This window comes from Trichosurus vulpecula, chromosome 2 (assembly GCF_011100635.1).
Source record: "Trichosurus vulpecula isolate mTriVul1 chromosome 2, mTriVul1.pri, whole genome shotgun sequence".
Lineage (NCBI taxonomy): Eukaryota > Metazoa > Chordata > Mammalia > Diprotodontia > Phalangeridae > Trichosurus > Trichosurus vulpecula.
This window is the reverse complement of record NC_050574.1, coordinates 130,711,909-130,734,683: the sequence shown is the minus strand read 5'-3', so window position 1 is coordinate 130,734,683 and position 22,775 is coordinate 130,711,909. Positions and strand designations below refer to the sequence as shown.

The 22,775-nt window shown below is 37.8% G+C and overlaps 1 protein-coding gene across 1 annotated transcript in view; it reads right to left on the bottom strand.

Moving 5' to 3' along the window:
* Nucleotides 1-22,775, bottom strand: part of LOC118836746 (NXPE family member 1-like) — a 39,131-nt gene that overhangs the window by 3,248 nt on the left and 13,108 nt on the right. Inside the window, exons 2-5 of the mRNA XM_036743936.1 lie at nucleotides 5,275-5,347; nucleotides 5,075-5,178; nucleotides 2,944-3,620; nucleotides 1,676-1,737 (exon numbers count right to left, since the gene is read on the bottom strand). Coding sequence (XP_036599831.1) covers nucleotides 1,676-1,737; nucleotides 2,944-3,620; nucleotides 5,075-5,178; nucleotides 5,275-5,347 — 916 coding nt within the window. The remainder of the gene's footprint in view (nucleotides 1-1,675; nucleotides 1,738-2,943; nucleotides 3,621-5,074; nucleotides 5,179-5,274; nucleotides 5,348-22,775) is intronic.

Genomic DNA, 22,775 nt, shown 5'->3' with positions numbered 1-22,775 from the left:
GAACAAGTGAAGTGATTTGTTTTATTTATAAAAAGTCAATTACATTAAAAAAATGAAACTTATTAGAAGATCTTATTATTAGCACCCAAAGCCCAGAGATTCCAAATATTCAGTAATTAAGAACATAATTTCATAATTTTTAGGAATCTTTATTTCATTATTTGTATTATATACTGCAAATAAGAGAGTATGGAAGGGGAGAATAGGAGAAGAGGGCTCATGAAGTTCTAATTCAAAGAAATAGCTCATGTTTATGTAATGTTTTGCAATTTGCCAATTGATACTTAGACACTGGCTAGGGCCTAAATTAAAAAAAGAATAAAATGATGCTTGGGATCTGAATGGTGAACTGGGACACAACCACACAACTTTATTAGAGACTTAGAATATATAGGCAGAAGGAAAATAAGGAAGCTAAGGAAAGATCCCTCAAATGTGGAAGAAATCTCTGTGATTGGGTAGTGGCTCTGATTTCTTCAAAATAAGAATCATTGGATCATAGATTTGAAACTAACCCTCTCCTTTCACAGATAAGGAAGCTATTGCTTATCGAGATTTACTGACTTTCATGGTCTAATGGCTCAAACATGAGATTTGAGGTCAGAAAACCAGAATTCAAAACCCACTTTGAGTATTTACTAGCTCTATGACCCTGGACAACTCATGGAATTTCTCTGTTCTTTAGTTTCCCCGGATTTAAAATTGGATGGATGGAGTCAATGGCCTCCTAAGCTTGTCTCCAGCTCTAAGGCTATGATTCTATGAACCTACAGGTGGCCGAGTAGGGATGTGAACCTATATTCTCTGATGTCAAATACATCATTCTTTCTACTGCGTCAGGCTGAAAAACAATGCAAAATTTGTTAAAAAAATTAAAAAAGAAAAGAAGAAACAAAGAAAGAAACAAAACATATTACAGATCGGTCTCCACATACCCAGAAGCATCAGGTATACACAGGTGTACAAAAGACTCCTTTAGGATTGGACACCATTTTAACTACTTCTCTACCCAAAAATTTCAATCCAGTCTCATGAATATTTTGTTCATGAAAATGTAGTTTGCATTTTTGTACTATGTATCACTTTTTAAATAGGATTTGCTTTATGAGGTGTTTCCATGTTGGTCAATTGGTTGATCCAACAACAAAAAATGCATTTGTGTTATATAATGTGAGTGAGATTTCTACTTGTCATTGAAGCCCATGGGGTAAGAGTGCATTTCCAGAAAAATATGAAGTTCATCAACTCACAACTTGAGATGGCTCTGCTAGAAATCGAAAAGGAAATCTACTTCTCACTCTCACTCCATCATAGATGCCTTCAACTGGTACCAGAGCAGGGTGACTGGCCAGATGGGAATAACTCCTGTACAGATTGAAAGGGGCCAAAAGAAAAGGAACACACCCATGCTTTGATGACAAATACAGCTAATTAAGAAGAAAACTAGTTTAAACTGAAGTTGAAAACATTTCTTAGCATAGGATTTCTTGTTTTTTTTTCATGCCCAAGCAATCTGATACTCATCACACTTCCTCTGATATGCTTTGGGAAGAGTTACCTGGCCATGACACAGGCAGAGTTACAGTTGAATGAGGACTAGTTACTTTTATAGAGTTATCGAGTAGAGTTATTATAGAGTGTTATAGAGTTATTGAGCAGAGAAGAGCGGACTTACTGTTACACTCGGAGACTACAATGGGTTCGAAGCCTCTCGTAATTTCAATCCCTACACTGGACCTTGAAGAAACAACAACACATGTTAACCTACCTTCAGCCTGGATACAACATGTAGAGCTACAAAAATAAAAACAAAATGCTATTAGTTTGTCCCTAAATTTCTACAGTTTGGTTCTTTTCTCAACAGCTAGGTGATGCAGTAGATGGAGAGTTGGACCTGGAGTCAAGAAGACCTGAATTAAGATTTATGTGCAGGCACTTTCTAGCTGTGTGACCCTGGACAAGGTGCTTCACCTCTCTCTGCCTCAGTTTCCTCATCTGTAAAATGGGGATAATAATAACACCTACCTTCGAGGTAGGTGTGATGCTCAAGTGAGATCATATTTGTAAAAAATACTCAGCCCAGTGCCTATGACATATCAGAAGCTTAACAGCTACTTCATATTCTTGCTTTAATTCTTTGCCTACCTTTAGACAACATGGTACAGAGGAAAAAGGAATTCAGTTTCTCCCTCTGACATATACCAGCTAAATGACCATGGAAAAATCACAGCCTCTCAGTGCCCCAGGAAAATCTCTAAAACTATAAAGGAGTTGCTGAGATACAGATATGCATCAGTAGAAAGTGAAATCAGAGGACTGGACAGGAAAACATTTTAATAAACCAGAGTGAACATTGAGATTAACTGAAGGACATTTTCCATCAACTCTTTTTGGTTGGCATTCACATTTTCTTGTTTGAATCAGCTTTTAACTGGCAGTTCAATCTGTGGATTACTGTGGGCAAAAGTGTGGGAAAAAGATATTCATAGGAATGAAGACCATTAAAACCAGTCCTACAAGTCACTATTAATGACATCTAGGTGATACAGGGAATAAAGTGCCAATTATAGAGTAAGAAAGACATGAGTTCAAATCTAGTCTCAGATTCTTACATGCTGTGTCGGTAAGTCATTTAAGCTATGTCTTCCTGTTTTTTCATGTGTAAAATGGGAATTCAAATAGCACTTACTGCCTAGATTTGTGGTTAGGATACAATGAAATATTTGTAACGCACTATGTAAATGTTAGATATTATTGCTGCATCCGTCAGCCTATGTGATACAGGTTGCTTTACCTTGGGCTTCCCCTTTCACGGATTGAATTCAAACAAATGTAATATGAGTCATATGGCTAATCTAGGTAAACGAATCTGACATGTGTGAGTCTGGTTTGATCCCAAAGTCTTCTCACTAAACACCACTCTATATTTGAAAGTCTACTTACTTGTGTAAAAGATTTTTGTCCTTTACACTAAGATAAGAAACTCCACTATTCCTGGTCCTCATATGGGTCAGTGCATCACAGGATACTCGTGGAGGTTTCACACAATAGAAGGCTTCTTGGTCTCGGTGGTCCAAGTATTGACACAGTTCAGCACTTGTGTTTAGAACCAGGCCACATTCACTGAAGACCTGCGATGTGCCATTGGCAAATAGGCCTGTGAAAATCACCTTATCATAACCCTTATTCCTTGCTCTCCAGAGCGCAGATACTCCTTCGCTGGGGTGGATGAGCAGAAGAGACACAGAGACTTTACCTGCCCAGAATAAAGTGAAACTGACAAGGTAGGTGCCATTGTTGAAATCTGTCACCTGTCCTGAAGCTCCTGCCATCAGATCTGGGGAAGAGATCCTGGCTCTTAAGAAATCTCCTCCATATTGCTTTCTGTGCCGCAAATAGTCTCTCATGTCCAGGAGAACATCTAGCTGATCCCCTCTGCAGTAGGTGGTCTTAGGATCAATGATTCTGGCCACACTGAGGGCTGCACTTGTCGTGTTGATGTAAGAGAATGGTCTATGTGGGATCTGGTGATCCAGCTGCTCTATGATTTTTTTAATTCTCAAATCAGTCTCTGTGGGTTCTGTGGCAGTGCTGAGTGGTGTTTCAGGACATGAAGATTTCTTGCAAGCATCCAAGCAATGAGAATTGATCGAAACAATGAACACAGAAGGAAACTGAAGCAATGAGAAAATGACACATTCTGTGGATGTTGCACAAAACACATTCCTAGTTTGTAACCGCTATTTCTTTCCAGTTTACGTATAATACATGAGATTAGAATTTCAGAGCTATAAGAAACTTGTGTTAACACCCAAAGTGTGTCCAATATGTGCTAGTGACTTAGAAATCCACAGGAAACAAATAGTAATTATGTGTGAGAAATAAGGATTGGATTTGTGAGCTCATTTATATGGAGTAGTCTCAGGTGAGGAAACTCTTTTTTCTGATGCAGATCAAGACATTCTCCGCAACTTGTATTTGAATCACTTAAAACACTGAAGGATTACAGTGACTAGCCCAGGGCCACATGGCTAATGTATGTCAGATGTGGGAATCAAACCCCAGGTCTTCTTGGCTTTGAGGATGGTTTTTTATTCACTAAGCCACTTTGCCTCTCACATAAACATATATATATATATATATATATATATATATATATATACACACACACATAAATATACATATATAAAATATGGATGTATGTATATATACAAATATATATATACATACAAAAGTTATATATACATGTATACTCATGTATAGAAATTTCTTTTAAAGACTGCATTTAATAGAAGTTCATAGTTTTTTCACATATTCCTCTTTCTTTGTATATTGAAATATTGGTGTTTGTTTATAGTTATTTTGTTCATGTAGATTTTTAAGAGAGAAGAGCAAATGCTGCTTGAAAAATGCAGATAAAATCAATAATAAATAGCGATCAGATATAAGGACAGAGAGACACAGTCCTGGAGTACATTGTTTACCCAAGCAACAACCAATGTTTTCCCACAGAACTAGAGTAATAAACTGCCTGACGTGAAAAAAATCAGTAGTCCATCAATAAATAAAATAATAAACAAAATCAATAATCTTGACTTGGGCAGAGAAAAGGCATATTCCAAAGGTCAGGATAGGTCATTTCAGGGATGGCCTGGAGCTAATTCAAACTGGCTCTGGAGTAGTCATGCCAAGAAACTATATATTTGTGCCTATGGACAATCCCAGGCCACTCCATGGCCAGAAATGAGTCAGTCAAATGTGCTACTTTTTCCTATCCAGAAATCAATTTAGAATTTTGTCTATCCTGGACTCTCAAACAGTATTAAGCTCTCCTAGAACTGTCCTAGAAGTTTGGGTTGGTCCTGAGGGAAACCAAAAAACTGCTCAAATCCTTAGGTTGCTTACAGAGCTGTGGACAAACTTCAAGGACAGCATCCCTGGCCAGAACTGGGGGCTGGGGTGGGGAGGTCGAGGTATTTGTTTAGTTAACCAGCATTCCTCTGTGCAAGCTATGGCAGTTATTTTGATTTATCTTGGGGTAATGGTTAATACTAAAAGAGAAAACAATTCCTACCTTGGAGAAGTTTTCTGAAGCCATCAAAATGATATAGGCAGCTAACACCAACATCAGAAACAGCAGTATTTTACAAGTAGTCACAGAAGAAGCCATGGTGTGTCCTATGAGAGATGATCAGAAGAGAAGGAAGAACAAAAAGGTGGAAGAACATCTTTCATGCTCATTTGCCCTCATTTTCAGATGTTCTTTCTATATACTGGGCTCCATTTCTTCACAGCTGCCTACAGTCCTCGGCTGCTGGCTCTTTGGCCCCAGTTTCACTTCATTTGTCTGTTTCATAGAGGAAGGAAACAGGAAATTATAAAAAGTTCCAGATGCTCAAAGAACCAGGCTAAACCGCTCAAAGAATCTGCTTTTTTGTTTTCTCTTCCATTTCCCCAGTTACAAATTATTGTCCTTCAACTCCAAAATACTCATGATGGAAAATGCTATCCATAGCCAGAGAAAGAACTATGGAGTCTGAATGCAGATCGAGATCTATCTGCTCTCTCTCTCTCTCTCTCTCTCTCTCCTTCTCTCTCTCTGTCTCTCTCTTTCTCTCTTGTTTTGTTTCTTCTTTCTCGCAGTTCCTCTCCTTGGTTCTAATTCTTCTTTATGACATGACTAATGTGAAAACACAAAAAAGATTGTCCTTTCAATTTAATTCTCCTGCCAGAAAACAAAACTAGGGGACACAGTGAGCAAATTGGTACAGAAGGTCAAGCCTGAGCTTTGAGTTATATATACATGAATAGCACTGGAATGGTTTATCTGTTCTTTGCTCTTCCTAACAGCTAGCCTTACTTTCTCAGAAATTTGCTAAATTTAGGTATGCCTTTGCACATAAGTCATGGGCAATTAATTTCATGGGCAATTAATACCCACAAACCAGAAACAGGTTCTCTTCTGAGGATTTAAGCAATACACGTGATATTCCCAAACATCCAGTCCTAGCCAGCACTTGTAGGCTACTTTCGATAGCCCCATCAATAAAAATATGTTGGGTTTTATGCCTTTGTGTCCAAAAGAAAGTGCACCCATTAAGGACAGGTTAAGCAAATGCTAGTATGCTAGTTATTTCACAATTTGGGTAGATTGAGACAAGCACATGGGTTAGGAGAATTCTGTTTGAGTCAGATGCTACAGCTGACAGAAGGTTTAGCCATTCTGTCTCTAACCACACATGACACTTCCTTCTTGTAAGAAAAGGGGCCAAATCTAACCAGTTTGCAACAGAATTTTGTTTGGTTTGAGTCTTTAAACCTAACAGGATTTTACTCTACTGGGTCTATTTCATTTTGTAATTAATGAACAGAAAACACAGTAAGATCTACAACACTCCAACAATTGTTGGGCTGTGAAGATGTGGTCAACTGTAGAAAATGTTCTACTAATCTTTGCTTTCTCCCTTCTCATGTTTTCACAAATCTTTCCCTCTACAAGGGTATGGATCAGTATCATAAAGACTTTATGCAAAAATGACAAATTTGGAAACTGACCCACAATGAAGAAAATCCATTATAGGCTATGCAGTACCAAAAGAAAATTGAGTTTAGATTTTTAAAGGAGAAGAACAATGATAAATTACTTTTCCACAATGTTTTAACATTTACAAAGTGGTTTCCTCATAATTATCCTATGAAGTGAATAGAACAAATACTACTAACCTTCTTTTAAAGCTGAGGAAATTGAGGCCAAAATTGATTAAATAGCTTGCCTGTCATCACACAACTAGTAGGTGACAGAGAGGGGGAGTGAATACAGGTTTTTTATTCCAAATCCTTGTTCTTTCTGCTGCCTTTCTCAATAACTTCATTTTACTAAGGAGCAGAAGCCACAAAATTCTATTAGGAAGTCACTCTGAAAGCACTGGAAATGTGAGTGTCTGTTATCCTTCAAACAAGCATAGCCATTTGGTGGAAATGGCTACTTTCATAGTTAATGAGTTCCTCATCAGTGGATAACTACTTCTCAACAATATTGTACAGTGGACAAGTGGATTCGTATTCAGATATCAACTGGTCTAGCAGTCACCTGCACCTGTGTAATTTTATGATTTTTAAGAGCAACAATAATTGTATAATTATTGTGCAATTTCATGCTCTGGCCCCCAAAGGAAGAGATGTATGACGGAAGGAAGTACTCTGAAGCCCATTAGTAGTAAGGGCACAAAAGAGATAATCTAGGCTACTTGTAACTCTTGAGAACTGTATTTTTATTACAACATTTAGAAGGGGTATACATAGACAGAGGGCATGGGTATAAGTTGATTTTGATGTGATGGTTAAAAAAATCTAATTAAGTGGTAAAAAGGGATTGTACTGGGAGAAGAGAAAAGGAGGAGGCAGAAAAGGGTAAATTACATTACATGAAGAGGCACAAAAGACCTATTGCAGTAGAAGGAAAGAAGGGAGGGAGATGAGCAATATTTGAACCTTACTCTCATCAGATTTGGCTTAAAGAGGGAATAACATTCAGTTAGGTATGGAAACCTAACTTATCATATAGGAAGTAGGAGGGGAAAGGTGAAAGAAAAGGGAGGGGTACATAGAAGAGAGGGATGAAGTAGTAAGAGAAAAGGGGAAGAAAATAAAGAGAGTGATAGAAGGGAGGGCAAAATGAGGGAGGCAGTGGCCAAAAGCAAAACTCTAGTGAGAAGGGAAAGGGGGGAAGGAGAGAGAAAAGCATTAATGGGGTCGGTGCCGTGGTGGGGGGGAGAGCAGAATAGAATGGAGAGAAAGACAAAGATAGTAATTATAACTGTGAATGTGAATGAGGTGAACTCTCCCATAAAACAGGAGCAGATAGGAGAGTGAATTATAAACAATAATCCTACAATATGTTGTTTACAAGAAATTCATCTGAAGTAGAGGGAGACATACAGAGTAAAGGTAAAAGGCTGGAGTAGAACATATGATGCTTCAGCTGAAGTAAAAAAAAAATCAGGGGGAGCAATCCTGATCTCAGAAAAAGCAAAAGCAAAAATAGATCCAATTAAAAGAGATAAGGAAGGAACTTCATCCTGCTAAAAGGTACCATAGGCACTGAAGTAATATCATTACTAAAGATATGTGCACCAAGTGGTAGAGCATCCAAATTCTTAGAGGAGAAGTTAAGGGAGTTACAGGAAGACAGAGACAACAAAACTATACTAGTGGAGGACCTCGACCTCTCCCTCTCAGAACTAGATAAATCTAAACACAAAATAAACAAGAAAGAAGTTAAGGAGGTGAATAAAATTTTAGAGAAGTTAGATATGGTTGATCTCTGGAGAAAATTGAATGGGGATAGAAAGGAATATAGACTTTTCTCAGCAGTACATGACACCTACACAAAAGTTGACCATGTATTGGGTCATAAAAACCTCACAATCAAATGTAGAAAGGCAGAAATATCAAATGCATCCTTTTCAGATCATGATGCAATAAAAATTACATGTACAAAGAACCATGGAAATATAGACTAAAAATTAATTGTAAACTAAATAGTCTAATACTAAAGAATGAGTGGGTGAAACAAGTCATAGAAACAATCAATAATTTAATCAAAGAGAATGACAATAATGAGACAACATACCAAAACTTATGGGAGGCAGCCAAAGTGGTTCTTAGGGGAAATTTTATATCTCTGAATTCTTGCATGAATAAAGTAGAGAAAGAGGAGATCAATAAAAAGAGGACATGCAACTAAAAATCTAGAAAAAGAACCAATTAAAAGTGGCCTATTAAGGGCAGGTAGATGGTGTGGTGAGTAGAACACTGGCCCTGGAGTCAGGAGGACCTGAGTTCAAATCCAGCATCAGACACTTGACACACTTACTAGCTGTGTGAAATTGGGCAAGTCACTTAACCCCAGTTGCCCTGCCTTCCCCCCTCCTAAAAAATCCCCAATTAAATACCAAGTTAGAAATTATGAAAATCAAAGGCAATTAATAGAAATGAAAGTAAGAAAACTATTGAACTAATAAATAAAAGTAGGAGCTGGTTTTTTGAGAAAACCAATAAAATAGATAATCTTTTTCATTAATTTGATTTAAAAAAAGAAAGAAGAAAACCAAATTACCAGTATCAAAAATGAAAAGGGTGAATTCACTAACAATGAAGAGGAAATTAAAACAATAATTAGGAGCTGTTTTGCCCACCATATGCCAATAAATTTGACAATCTAAGTGAAATGGATGAATATTTACAAAAATATACATTGCCTAGATTAACAGAAAATGAAATAAAATACTTAACACCATTTCAGAAAAAGAATTTGAAGTAGCCATCAATGAACTCCCTAAGAAAAAATCTTCAGGGCAAGATGAATTTTCAAGTCAATTCTACCAAACATTTAAAGAACAATTAATTCCAATACTGTATAAACTATTAGGGAAAATAGGTGAAGAAGGAGTCTTATCAAATTCTTTTTATGATACAAATATGGTGCTGGTACCTAAACTGGGAAGAGCCAAAATAGAGAAAGAAAATTATAGAGCAATTTCCCTAAAGAATATAGTTGCAAAAATTTTAAATGAAATATTAGCAAAGATAGTGCAACAACTTATCTCAAGGATAATACACTATCACTACGTGGATTTTCTACCAATAATGCAGGGCTGGTTCAATATTAGGAAAACTATCAGCATAATTGATCATACCAACCATAAAACTAACAGAAATCATATGATTATCTCAATAGATGTAGAAAAAAACTTTTGACAAAATACAACACCCATTCCTATTAAAAATGATAGAGAGCATAGGAATAAGTGGAGTCTTCCTTAAAATGATAAATGGCATCTACCTAAAACCACCAGGAAGCATTATATGTTATGAGGATAAACTAGAAATATTTCCAGGAAGATCAGGGGTGAGACAAGGATGTCCATTATCACCACTAAAAATGTTAGCTTTAGCAATAAAAGAAGGAAAAAAATCGAAAGAATTAGGATAGGCAAAGAAGAAACAAAGCTATCATTCTTTGCAGATGATATGATGACGTACTTAGAGAATCCTAGAGAATCAAGTAAAAAAACTACTCAAAATAATAAGCAAATTTAGCAAAGTTGCAGGATCTAAAATAAACCCACATAAATCATTGGTGTTTCTAAATATTTCTCAAAAGCCCAGCAGCAAGAGATAGAAAGAGAAATTCCATTTAAAGTTACTGTTTACATTATAAAATATTTGAGAGTCTACTTGCCAAAACAAACCAAGGAATTATATGAACACAATTACAAAACACTTTTCACACAAATAAAGTCAGATCTAAATACTTGGAAAAATATCAGTCGCTCATGGGTAGGCTGAGCTAATAGAACAAAAATGATAATTCTACCTAAATTAATTTACTTATTCAGTGCCATACCAATCAAACTACCAAAAATTATTTTGTGGAGCTAGAAAAAATAATAAAATCTGTCTGGAAGAACAAAGGTCCAGAATATGAAGGGAATTAATGAAAAGAAATGCAAGGGAAGGTAGCCTAGCCATACTAGATTTTAAATTGTAGTATAAAGCAGCAATCATCAAAACTACTTGGTACTGGCTAAGAAATAGAGTGGTGGACCAGTGGAATAGATTAAATACATGAGACACAATAGTCAATGACTATAGTAATCTATTATTTGATGAACCCAACAACTCCAGCTTCTGTGATAAGAACTTACTATTTAACAAAACCTCTTGGGAAAACTGGAAAACAGTATGGCAGAAACTAGGCAGAGACCAACATCTTACAGCCTACACCAAGATAAAGTCAAAATGGGCACACAATTTAGATATAAAGGCTGATACTAGAAGCAAACTAAGAGAGGAAGTAATAGTTTTCTTGTCAAATGTATGGAGAAGGGAAGAATTTATGACCAAACAAGAGATAGAGAACATTATGAAATGCAAAATGGATGATTTTGATTACATTAAATTGAAAAGTTTTTGCAAAAACATAGCTAGTGCAACCAAGATAGAAGGGAAGGAGAAAGCTGGGAAACAATTTTTGAATTCAGTGTCTCTGATAAAGGCCCCTTTTCTAAAATGCACAGAGAACCGAGTCAAATTTATAAGAATACAAGTCATTCCTCAGTTGATAAATGATCAAAGGATATGAACAGGCAGTTTTCAGATGATGAAATTAAAGCTATGTATAGGTATATGAAAAAATGCTCTAAATCACTATTAATTAGAGAAATGCAAATCAAAACATATTTGAGGTACCATATTACACCTATCAGATTGTATAGCATGACAAAATAGGAAAATGATAAATGCTGGAGAAGATGTAGGAAAATAGGAACACTGTTACATTGTTGGTAGAGTTGTGAACTGATCTACCCATTCTTTTTTTAAATTAGTTTTTTTTACATTTAATGATTTTTATTTGACATTTTTTAGTTTTCATCATTGATTTCCACAAGATTTTGAGTTACAAAGTTCCTCCCCATTTCTACTCTCCCCTCCACTCCAAGATGGCATATATTCTGATTGCCCTGTTCCCCAGTCAGACCTCCCTTCTATCACCCCACTTCCCCACTCCTCTTTTCCCTTACTTTCTTGTAGGGCAAGATAGATTTCTATGCCCCCTTTCCTGTATATTTTATTTCCTAGTTGCATGCAAAAGCAACTTGTTTTTTGAGCATCTGCTTTTAAAACTTTGAGTTCCAAATTCTCTCCCCTCTTCCCTCCCCACCCACTCTCCCTAAGAAGGCAAGAAATCCAACATAGGCCAAAAATGTATCATTATGGAAAACACTCCCATAAATAGTCATGTTGTGAAAGACTAACTATGTTTTGCTCCCTCATATCCTGTCCCCCTTTATACAATTTTCTCCCTTGACCCTGTCCCTTTTCAAAAGTGTTTGCTTTTGATTACTTCTTCCCCCATCTTCCCTCCATTCTTCACCGCCCCCCCTTTTTATCCCCTTCCTCCTTCTTTCCTGTGGAGTAAGATACCCAATTGAGTGTGTATGTTATTCCCTCCTCAAGTCAAATCCGATGAGAGCAAGATTCACTCATTCCCCTTCACCTGCTCCCTCTTCACTTCCAACAGAACTGCTTTTTCTTGCCACTTTTATGTGAAATAATTTACCCCATTCTATCTCTCCCTTTCTGCCTTTCTCAATTTATTCCTCTCTCTTCCCTTAATTGTATTTTATTTTTTTAGATATCATCCCTTCATGTTCAACTCACCCTGTGCCCTCTGTCTCTCTGTCTCTGTCTCTGTCTCTCTCTCTATGTATATATATGTATGATATATATACATATATATGTATATATATACACATATATATGTGTGTGTATATATATATATATTCCCTTCAGCTACCGTAATACTGATGTCTCATGAATTATACACATCAACTTTCCATGTAGGAATGTAAACAAAACAGTTCAACTTCAGTAAGTCCCTTGTGATTTCTCTTTCTTGATTACCTTTTCATGCTTCTCTTGATTCTTGTGTTTGAAAGTCAAATTTTCTATTCAGCTCTGGTCTTTTCACTGAGAAAGCTTGAAAGTCCTCTATTTTATTGAAAATCCATATTTTGCCTTGGAACATGATACTCAGTTTTGCTGGGTAGATGATTTTTGCTTTTAATTCTAGCTCCATTGACCTCCAGAATATCATATTCCAAGCCCTTCAGTCCCTTAATGTAGAAGCTGCTAGATCTTGTATTATTATGATTGTGTTTCCACAATACTCAAATCGTTTCTTTCTGGCTGCTTGCAGTATTTTCTCCTTGATCTGGAAGCTCTGGAATTTGGCGACAATATTCCTAGGAGATTTCTTTTTGGGATCTATTTGAGGAGGCAATCGGTGGATTCTTTCAATTTCTATTTTGCCCTCTGCTTCTAGAATATCAGGGCAGTTCTCCTTGATAATTTCTTGAAAGATGATATCTAGGCTCTTTTTTTGATCATGGCTTTGAGGTAGTCCAATAATTTTTAAATTGTCTCTCCTGGATCTATTTTCCAGGTCAGTGGTTTTTCCAATGAGATATTTCACATTGTCTTCCATTTTTTCATTCCTTTGGTTCTGTTTCATAATATCTTGATTTCTCATAAAGTAAATAGCTTCCACTTGCTCCAATCTAATTTTCAAGGTAGTATTTTATTCAATGGTCTTTTGGACCTCCTTTTCCATTTGGCTAATTCTGCCTTTCAAGGCATTCTTCTCCTCATTGGTTTTTTGGAGCTCTTTTGCCATTTGAGTTAGTCCACTTTTTAAGGTGTTATTTTCCTCAGTATTTTTTTGGGTCTCCTTTAGCAAGTCATTGACTTGTTTTTTATGGTTTTCTCGCATCACTGTCATTTCTCTTCCCAATTTTTCCTCTACTTCTCTAACTTGCTTTTCCAACTCCTTTTTGAGCTCTTCCATGTGCTGAGACCAGTTCATGTTTTTCTGGGAGGCTTTTGATGCAGGTTCTTTGACTTTGTTGACTGCTTCTGGCTGTATGTTTTAGTCTTCTTTTCACCAAAGAAAGATTCCAAAGTCTGACTCTGAATCTCAGTCTGTTTTCACTGCATGGCCCTGTTCCTGGCCAACTACTTGACCCTAGAGTTTTTGTCAGGGATGACTTCTTGTAGAGTAGAGAGTACTTTGTCCCAAGCTTGAGGGGTTGCACTGTTGTTTTCAGAGCTATTTCTACACAGCCAGGTCTGCCACACCAGCGCTCCTCCTCCCCCAAGACCCACCAACCCAGATTGCCACTCAGATTTTAAGCAGACTCTGCCCTCCTGCTCTGAACTGCCACTTAATTCCACCCAGCACGTGGGCCAGGGTCCAGAAGCAACTGCAGCTGTAGTTCTGACCTCTGAGTTGCACCATCTCTGCTGCCCCTGGGACAGTGGCTGAACCACAAACTCCTTTCACTCTGTCCCCACAGTTTTTCCCACTAACCTTCTCTGTTGTCTTCGGTGTTTGTGGGTTGAGAAGTCTGGTAACTGCCACAGCTCACTGATTCAGGGCACTAGGGCTTGTTCCACCTGGCTCCTGGTCTGGTTGGTCCAGGCCCAGCCCACGCTGGGCTCTGCTCTGTTCCACTCCCAGCTCCATGCCTTACCCAGCCACCATCCAGGCTGTCCTGGGCTGGAGCCCTGCTATTCTGTGGGTTCTGCAGCTCTAGAATTTGTTCAGAGCCATTTTTATAGGTTTTTGGAGGCATCTGGGGGGAAGCTCACACAAGTCCCTGCTTTCCAGCAGCCATCTTGGCTCCGCCCTCCCTGGTTGTCTCATCTTAACCAACCTATGCTCTAAAGTAGGGTCTCTTGTGGAAAATGACTCACCTCTATCTTATGGTAAGAAGCCAAAATCCACATTTCAGTCAGCCAAGCTACACTTAGGAAAAACAAGGTTGTCTTGTAGTCACCAAATAATTCTAGGTATCAAGGTTTCCCAGTTTTCAATCTAAAAGTTCTTATTTCAGTCATATGTAAATTAGATGTTGGGAAACAGTTTACTTCAACAATTTTTTTTTCCAGCTGAGTATCTCCTTTGTATCTACAAAGGTGTGGATGCTTTTTCAGTGTTGCTTGTGTGAATAACTTTTTTTGAGTCATTTTAGTCAAGAAAATTTACTCAGTTAAAAAGGGTACCACCTTAATACTGTGATTTAATGACCCTATGAAAGGGGTTTATAGAGAATGGAGAAATTTATAAATTAAAGAATGGTTATATTCTTTGTCACTGCTCTAAATGCTCTAAGTCTAGAACTTGAATTAATAATTGCTGGGTATTTCCGTGCATAAACAGATATTTCAAGTCCAGTGCCCACTTCTTGCTCTGAAGTTGCTAGTCAGGTCAGGGGAAGAAAAGATGTAAGAACTCCACAGAAACTGGAAACCTTTCATTTCAGCCAATTTTTTCAACCTCCTCTCCTATCAAACCATAGATAGAATGTTATTAGAAAGTTATTAACACATAGCAAAAAGCAATATGATTGGAGGTTCTCCTTTTGTCTGCCCAAACACAGAAATATGAAGAGCTGTTTATCTGTACCCCAAACATATCTAAATATGCCCCTCTAAGTATAATTTGGGTCCTAAGTCATGTGCCAGAAATAAACTACCCAAGCTTGAAAAAAGATAACTCTAGGATCATAGTTTTTGATCCAGAAGATACCATAAAGATTACCTACTATATACTCCTAATTTTATAGATGAAGAAACAGAGGTGTAGAGAAGTTAAAGTCACATGGATCATAAGGAAGAACTAACATTCAAACCTAGATCCTCTGACCCTAAATCTAGGCAACTTGTCAAAATGGCATCCTTCTTGACAATCTAATATAGTCCAAAGGACATTTATTAAGTATCTACTATATTTAAGGTATTGGTACTCAGCACTGAAGGTAGAAGAACAATGAGGAACAGCAATGATGATCAAAAATCTTCAACAGCTTATGAAGTCATAGGTTTCTGCCATTATTTTATACCTTCATTTTGGCTGTAATCTCATCCTTTGTGGACTTGTGAAAGTATATGTCATCCATATGGTGCATGCAAGCATATGATGCTATAGAAAACTTTCTCAGTATAATTCCAAAACTCTGTAAGGTAGCAAGGCAGTGCAGTGAATAGAGTGCTCAGCCTGGAGTCAGGAAGACCTGATGTTGCAACAATTCTGCTAGCAGTTGCTGTGGGGGTGAAAAACCAACATGAGCCCAATGATAAGAATGCTACCAGCACAGTTTCTCTTGATTTGCTTTACTAAGGAAAGCAATGTTAAGGGGTTAACAAGCTTACTTTAATCTAACATATGCATATAAACTCACTTAGTTCAGGAGGAAAAGCCAGCAAGTACAAACAAATTACAAACATACACAATATAAACAGACGAAGTCACAATTCATATTTACCAGGAAAGCATCAACATTTGGGTTGACGAGCCAGGGAGCTCTTAACAATGGCTGGCCCAGAGTCACACGCCGCTCCTCTTGTGGCTCAGAGCCCAAACAAACAACTCTATTCTCTCTTTTTATACAGTCTTCAGACATCATAAAGCATCATCTGAGCACCCAGGTCTTAGGCGCCTACTCATTCATTCACCTTAGAGCGGGAAAGAACAAACACAAATCAGGGGTTGGGGCAAACTTTTATTATTTTTTTTCTATCATCTCTATTTTTCAATGTATCACTCCCAGAGAACCATCATGCTAGGTCATGTAGTAGATAGAGCACTGGACTTATAGTCACAAAGACCTGGGTTCAAACCCAGCTTTAGGCACTTACTAGCTGTGTGCCCCTGACCCTGGTCAAATTACTTAACTTCTATTTGCTTCAGTTTCCTCAACTCTAAAATGGGGATAATAATGGCATCTGTCTCCCAGGGTTGTAAGGATCCAATGAGATGTTTGTAAAGTCCTTAGCACAGTGTCTGGCACATAATAAGTCACGATGAGGTCAGGGAACCATATGTTGAGGTTTAGGAGTGCTCAAGACCCCAAAATACTGACACTCCGGGTCCTGACAAATGAATTCAACCCAAGGCTTCTTACAGCCAAAGAAAAAACAAAGTTTATTAAAGATATGCCATATTGGTAAAGTCTTAAGAAATCTCACCATTTTGTGATGCTTGGATTGACAAGTGGGCCAGATTCAATCTGCTGAACTAGATTGAATCTGAGCACCTTCATGGAGGCAAGATGAAACTTATATACAGAAAGACTGTGGGAAGGATCTAGGGTGGTCAAGTAGTCTGGGGTGATGGGAAGAGGGGTTTAGGTAAGCTCTTGATGGGACTGCGGTGACTGGGGCTAGGTCAGACTCCATTAATGGGAATAAGGGTGGGAAATAGCTGAAGGTTACCTGGAGATGACAGACAATGGAGAGCTAGGGTAACAGACTTGGGTATAGATATTTTGATAGGATCAAGGGATTGCCAGAGGCAATCTGGAGGTAATCAGCTAATGGAGGGCTAGGCTAGGCTATTTGGGCATGAAAAGCCAGATCAAATGGGAAGAATTCAGGGAGAGCTCAAGGGGGTTCCCAAAGTCTATATCCCATCAGTATCAGTAGCCTATACTCCATCAGTAAGTGATATCTATATCTATCTAGTATATTAGCTGTTACTGTTATTGCTGCTACTGCTGTTGGGGTTACTTATGAGAAAAAAACAAAAACAAAGACAAAAATCCAATTCTGTAAAACTGCAATAAAATGCATCAAAAAACTTTATTACATGAAGTCTCACAGCCACAGTTCTGTACCTTTGCAGAGAAGGTTTTGTTGTGTAGTAGTTTTTCAGTTGGGCCTTTGTGACCTCATTTGGGGTTTACTTGGCAAAGACACTGGAGGGGTTTCCTTCTCTAGTTCATTTTGCAGATGAGAAAACTGAGGCAAACTGGGTTAAGTGACTTGCCCAGGGTCACACAGATAATAAATATTTGAAGTCATATTTGAATTCAGGAAGTTAAGTCTTCCTGACTCCAGGGCTGGTGCTCTATCTACTGCTCCATCTAGCTGCCCTGTAAGGAAGGTAGAGAAGGATATTCTCCTATCTCTTCTTTGGGACTAAGCTTGTTCATTGTAGTTCCACAGAAATTTTGGCTGTTTTTGGTGGTGTTCTTTCCATTTATATTGCTGGAATCATTGTGCATTTTTTTCTTGGATTCAGATTGCTTTATTTTGCATATTGTTCACTTAAATCTTGTATATGGTAGCTTGCTGTCTGTATTTGACCTCCTGGAGGTATATACTTAACTGTGGTGACTTTGGGTTAGTGTATATGGGCATTTTAGTCACTTTGTTATAACTCCAAATTATTTTCCAGAATAATAATTCACAGCTCTACCAACAGTATATTACTATGCCTATCTTTCCATAGCTATACCATATGCTATTTCCATTTTTGGCCATTGTAAGAAGAGATAGTATGGTATCTGGTTTTGCTCCCACAGAAGCTATCCATATAACTGAGTTAACACTTATTTGTCAAGACAGTGGCCATTCTCATGTCAGGGAAACTAGAGAGGCCAAACTGGTTGAACCAGTTCAAGCTTATCATGTCAGTTCAAGGGTCTGGTCTTGGTCAAAGGTCCAGGCCTACAGATTTGCATAATTTGCCTATGTGAAAGAGGAAAGGTAGGGTAATAAAGAATGTAGATTAATATTGACTCAGACAAGGAAGATAGAACTAATTAACTTCACTTCTGCTTCTGTATCCTTATTATCCTACCTATATAAACTGTATAACTTAAGAAAACTATGTAAAAAGTAAAGAATGCAAACTAAGCATAACTCAAACAGGAGTGGAGGTGATGGTTACCCTCACTCTTGTTGCTGTATAGGTGTGAGTGTTCCTAGTGGCAGTGCACCTGCTTTCTTGAGGAGTGTGATAAATGCCTTGTTCTGCCCACTCTGGTCCTGAGTTCTTTGGGTGAGAATGGGTGAATCACATGGATCTTCCTAAGGTTATGCTACGAGGAAAGCAATGAGTTGTGGAAGCACATCTCAGGCTAACTTCCTGACCCTGCCTTGGGGAGTCCTGTGATCCCCACCACAGTGTTAAGAGGGCTGCCACTTCGGATTTCCCTGTGGAATCCTGTGGTCTGCACAGCCTTCCTTAGGGGTTATCACATGGTTCTTTCTCAGGGTCCAACCCTAGGAAGTCCTGTGATTCCCCACTACCATTCTAAGGGGCTATCACTTGGGTCTTCCTTAGGAAGCCCTGTGATCCCCACAGATAAAGGGGGGCTACCACTTGGTCTTCCTCTGGGAGTCCTGTGGTTTGCACAGCCTTCCTTAGGGATTATCATGGGGTTCTTCCTTAGGACTTTGGCCCTCACTACGAAGTCCAGTGATCCGCAAAACCACATTTCTCACAGCCATCTCTGCCAATTTGCTGAGTATGAGGCAATATCTTAGAATTGCTTTATTTTTCATTTCTCTTTATATTAATGATTTGGAGCAATCTTTCATGTAATTGTTAATAGTTTTTAATACTCTTGAAAACTACCTATTCATTTTCTTTTTAAAAATATTTATTTAATATCTTATTTTCCCCCAGTTACATGTAAAATAATTTTTAACATTCATTTTTTAAAAAAAAAACCGATTTCCAAATTCTCTCTCTCCCTCTCTTCACTCACCTGGCTGAAAAGGCAAGAAATTTGACATAGGTTATAATGAGCAGTCATGCAAAACATGTTTCCTTATTAGTCATATTTCCATAGTAGTTATGAAAGAAAATGCAGACCAAAAAACCCTAAAAAAAATAAAGTTAATAAAAGTATGCTTCAATCCGTGTTCAGGCTCCATGAGTTCTTTCTCTGGGGATGGATAGCATTTTTCATTAGAGCGCCTTCAGAATTGTGTTGGATCATTGTATAGCTGAGAAAAGCTAAGTCATTCACAGTTGATCAACTTACAGTATTGCTGTACAATGTTCTCCTGGTTCTGCTCATTTCACTTTGTATCATTTCATGTAAGTCTTTCCTGGTTTTTCTAAGAACATGATGCTCATCATTTCTTATAGCATGATAGTATTCCACCACAATCATGTACCCCAACTTGTTCAGCCATTCCCCAATTGATGGGCAGTCCCCTCAATTTGCAATTCTTTGCCACCAGAAAAGAGCTGTTATAAATATTTTTGTAAATATGAATCTTTTTCCTTTTAAAAAATCTCTTTGGGATACAGACCTAGTAGTGCTATGGTCAAAGGGTATGAACTGTTTTATATAGCCGTTTGGGCAAAGTTATAAATTACCCTGCATTTGTGTCTCAATTTCCCTACATCCCCTCCAACATTTGCTGTTTTTCTTTTCTGTCATATTAGTCAATCTGATAGGCATGAGATGGTACCTCAGAATTGTTTTCATTTGCATTTCTCTAATCAATAGGGATTTAGAGCATTTTTTAAATGTAGCTATTGATAGCTTTAATTATTTTGTCTGAAAACTGTCTGTTCTTATCCGTTGACCATTTATCAATTGGGGTATTGCTCTTACTTTTATAAATTTGACTCACTTCTCTACATATTTGAGAAATGAAGTCTTTATCAGAAAAACTTGCAGTAAATTTTTTTCCACAGTATGATTACTAACTGTATTTCCCTCCATCCTATTTCCCCCCCTGTTTATTCTGCTTTTTCTCTTCCTTCACCCTGTCCACCCTCAAAAGTGTTTTGCTTCTTACTTACTGCCTCCCCCAGTCTGCTCTCCCTTCTGTCAACCCCCTTTTTCTTTTATCTTCTTTCCTTCCTACTTTCCTGAAGTGTAAGATAGATTTAGACACCCAACTGAGTGTGTATGTTATTACTTCTTTGAGCCAATTCTGATGAACATAAGGTTCAAGCATCCCCCCACCGCACTTCCTTCATTTTCCTCTCTACTGTAAAAAGCTCTTTCATGCCTCTTTCAGGTTGTATGATAATTCTTAATTGTTTCTCCTCTCTCTCTCTCCTCTCAGGTTATTTGTTTTTCCAATGAGATATTTCACATTTTCTTCTCTCATTTTTTCATTATTTTGATTTTGTTTTATTGCTTCTTGATGTCTTAGGGAGTCATTAATTTCTACTTGTCCAATTCTAATTTTTAAGTAATTATTTTCTTCATTGAGCTTTTATACCAACTTTTCCATTTGGCCAATTCTACTTTTAAAGGAGTTTTTTTTCTTCAGTGAATTTTTGTACATCTTTTCCCATTTGGCCAATCTGCTTTTTAAGACATTCTTCTCCTCATTGGATTTTTATGACTCTTTTATCATTTGGTCTATTCTGTTTTGTAAGGTGTTATTTTCTTCATCATTTTTTGTGTTCATTTTACCAAGTTGTTAACTCGTTTTTTTCATGATTTTTCTTATACCATTCTCATTTCTTTTCCCAATTTTCTCTGTTATTTGATTTTTAAAATCCTTTTTGAGCTCTTCCATGGCCTGATACCAATTTACATTTTTCTTTGAGGTTTTGGATTTAACAGTTTTGACTTTGTTGTCTTTTTCTGAATTTGTACTTTGAAGTTCCCTGTCACCATAGCAACTTTCTATGGTCAGGATCTTTTTTTTTGTCATTTTCTCATTTTCCTGAACTATTTCTTGACTTTAATTTTATATTAAAGTTGGGCTCTGCTCCTGGAGTGGAGGGGACACTGTCCCAAGCTTCAGGTTTTTTGGCACAGCTGTTTTCAGAATTAGTTCTGGGGATCTGTAAGCTTTCAGTTGTTCCAAGGCAATATGATCTAAGGAGGTGTGTATTTACTACTCTCTTGGCCTGTGCTCTTGTCTGTGAGTGACCACAAGTACTCTTTTCTATACTGAAACTATGACCAGGATTCCCACTCCCCCACCACAGAAAGTTCTGGTGTGCTTATGTTCTTCTCCACCCTGGGACTGAGATCTAGGGTGACAACCTAGATCCCAGTATGGGCAATGCACCAGAGTTCTGCCCCCCATGCTAGCAAAGGGACTTCTGTAGTCTCCTTCTGACCAGTTGTCTGACCCCCTTTCTGTCTGGATAAACAGACAGGAACAGCTACTGCTTCAGTCATCCCCAGATCCTACTGCTGGTTTCATGGGGCACTGCCTGTACTCTACTCACAACCAAAAGTGATAGACCTTTCTTGTCCAAAGTCACACAGCTACTAAGTGTCTGAGGCTGGATTTGACCTCAAGGAGAATTTTCTTAACTCCAGGCCCAGCACTCTGTCTGCAGCATCACCTAGCTTAACAATAGGTTGTTCAATAAGATGAAATGCACTGAGGAGAAATATTAAGTTTTATACTTTGTTTCAAAAAACAAGCTTTATAGACAAAAAGATGGACAAGGCTTGTCTGGACAATTATTCCTATAAAAAGATGTGAGAGTATTAGCAAAAAGACATCACAGAATGACTCACTGTGTCATGGTAGTCCAAAAAGTGATTGTTATCCTAGGTGACATTAAGGAAGTCATAACTTCCAGACTGATATAACAGTTTTCTTACACTCTTTTCTTGTTGATTCACATCTGGGGTACCATATCCAGTTATTGACACATTTTAGGAAAGGTATAGATAAAGGGGAATGTGTGCAAAAGAGGTGATGGCAAAAGGCCTGGGAAACATGGACTTATTATTTCAGTTCAATTTAGTAAGCAGAGTGATAGATGCACATTTGTTGGGGATATCTAGGAGGCATTTTTGTTCAGGTGTAGCTTGGAATATGTAGCCTCTAAAATCTCTTATAGCTCTTAACTTCTGTGGCATTCTAAATTGTTAGAATTTTAGATCAATGAGGAATAACAGCAACTCAACCCCTTCCTTTACAGATGGGGAAACTGAGATTTAGTGTTATTAAATGTCTTTTCAAGATTATTCAATTGGTAAGTTAGCCCCTAGGACTAGAAGCCTATTCTTTGCTCTTTTAAGGATGAAGGGACCAAAAGTCAGGTTTGGAGCATGGCCCTGGTTACCAGGCATGACAGGCCACAGCGCTTCAACCTCACCCCAGCAAATGGGGACAACTAAGGCAATTGAACTGTCTTTGCATTCAAGCTCAGTGTCTACCTAGCAATTCTTGGTTCACTCAATTTCTTTCTGTCTGTGTTTTGGATCAAACATTAGATTTGGGGTCAGGAAGACCTAAATTCAAGTCCTGCCTCAGAGTCTAACTGTGCAAATCTTAGCAAATCACTTATAACTTTCCTACAACCTCATTTTCCCCATTGGCACAATGGGAATAACAGGAGCACTTATAACCTACCTTACAAGGTTCAGACAAGATAATGTATGGAACGTATTTTACCAACTTTAGAGTGCTACATAAAT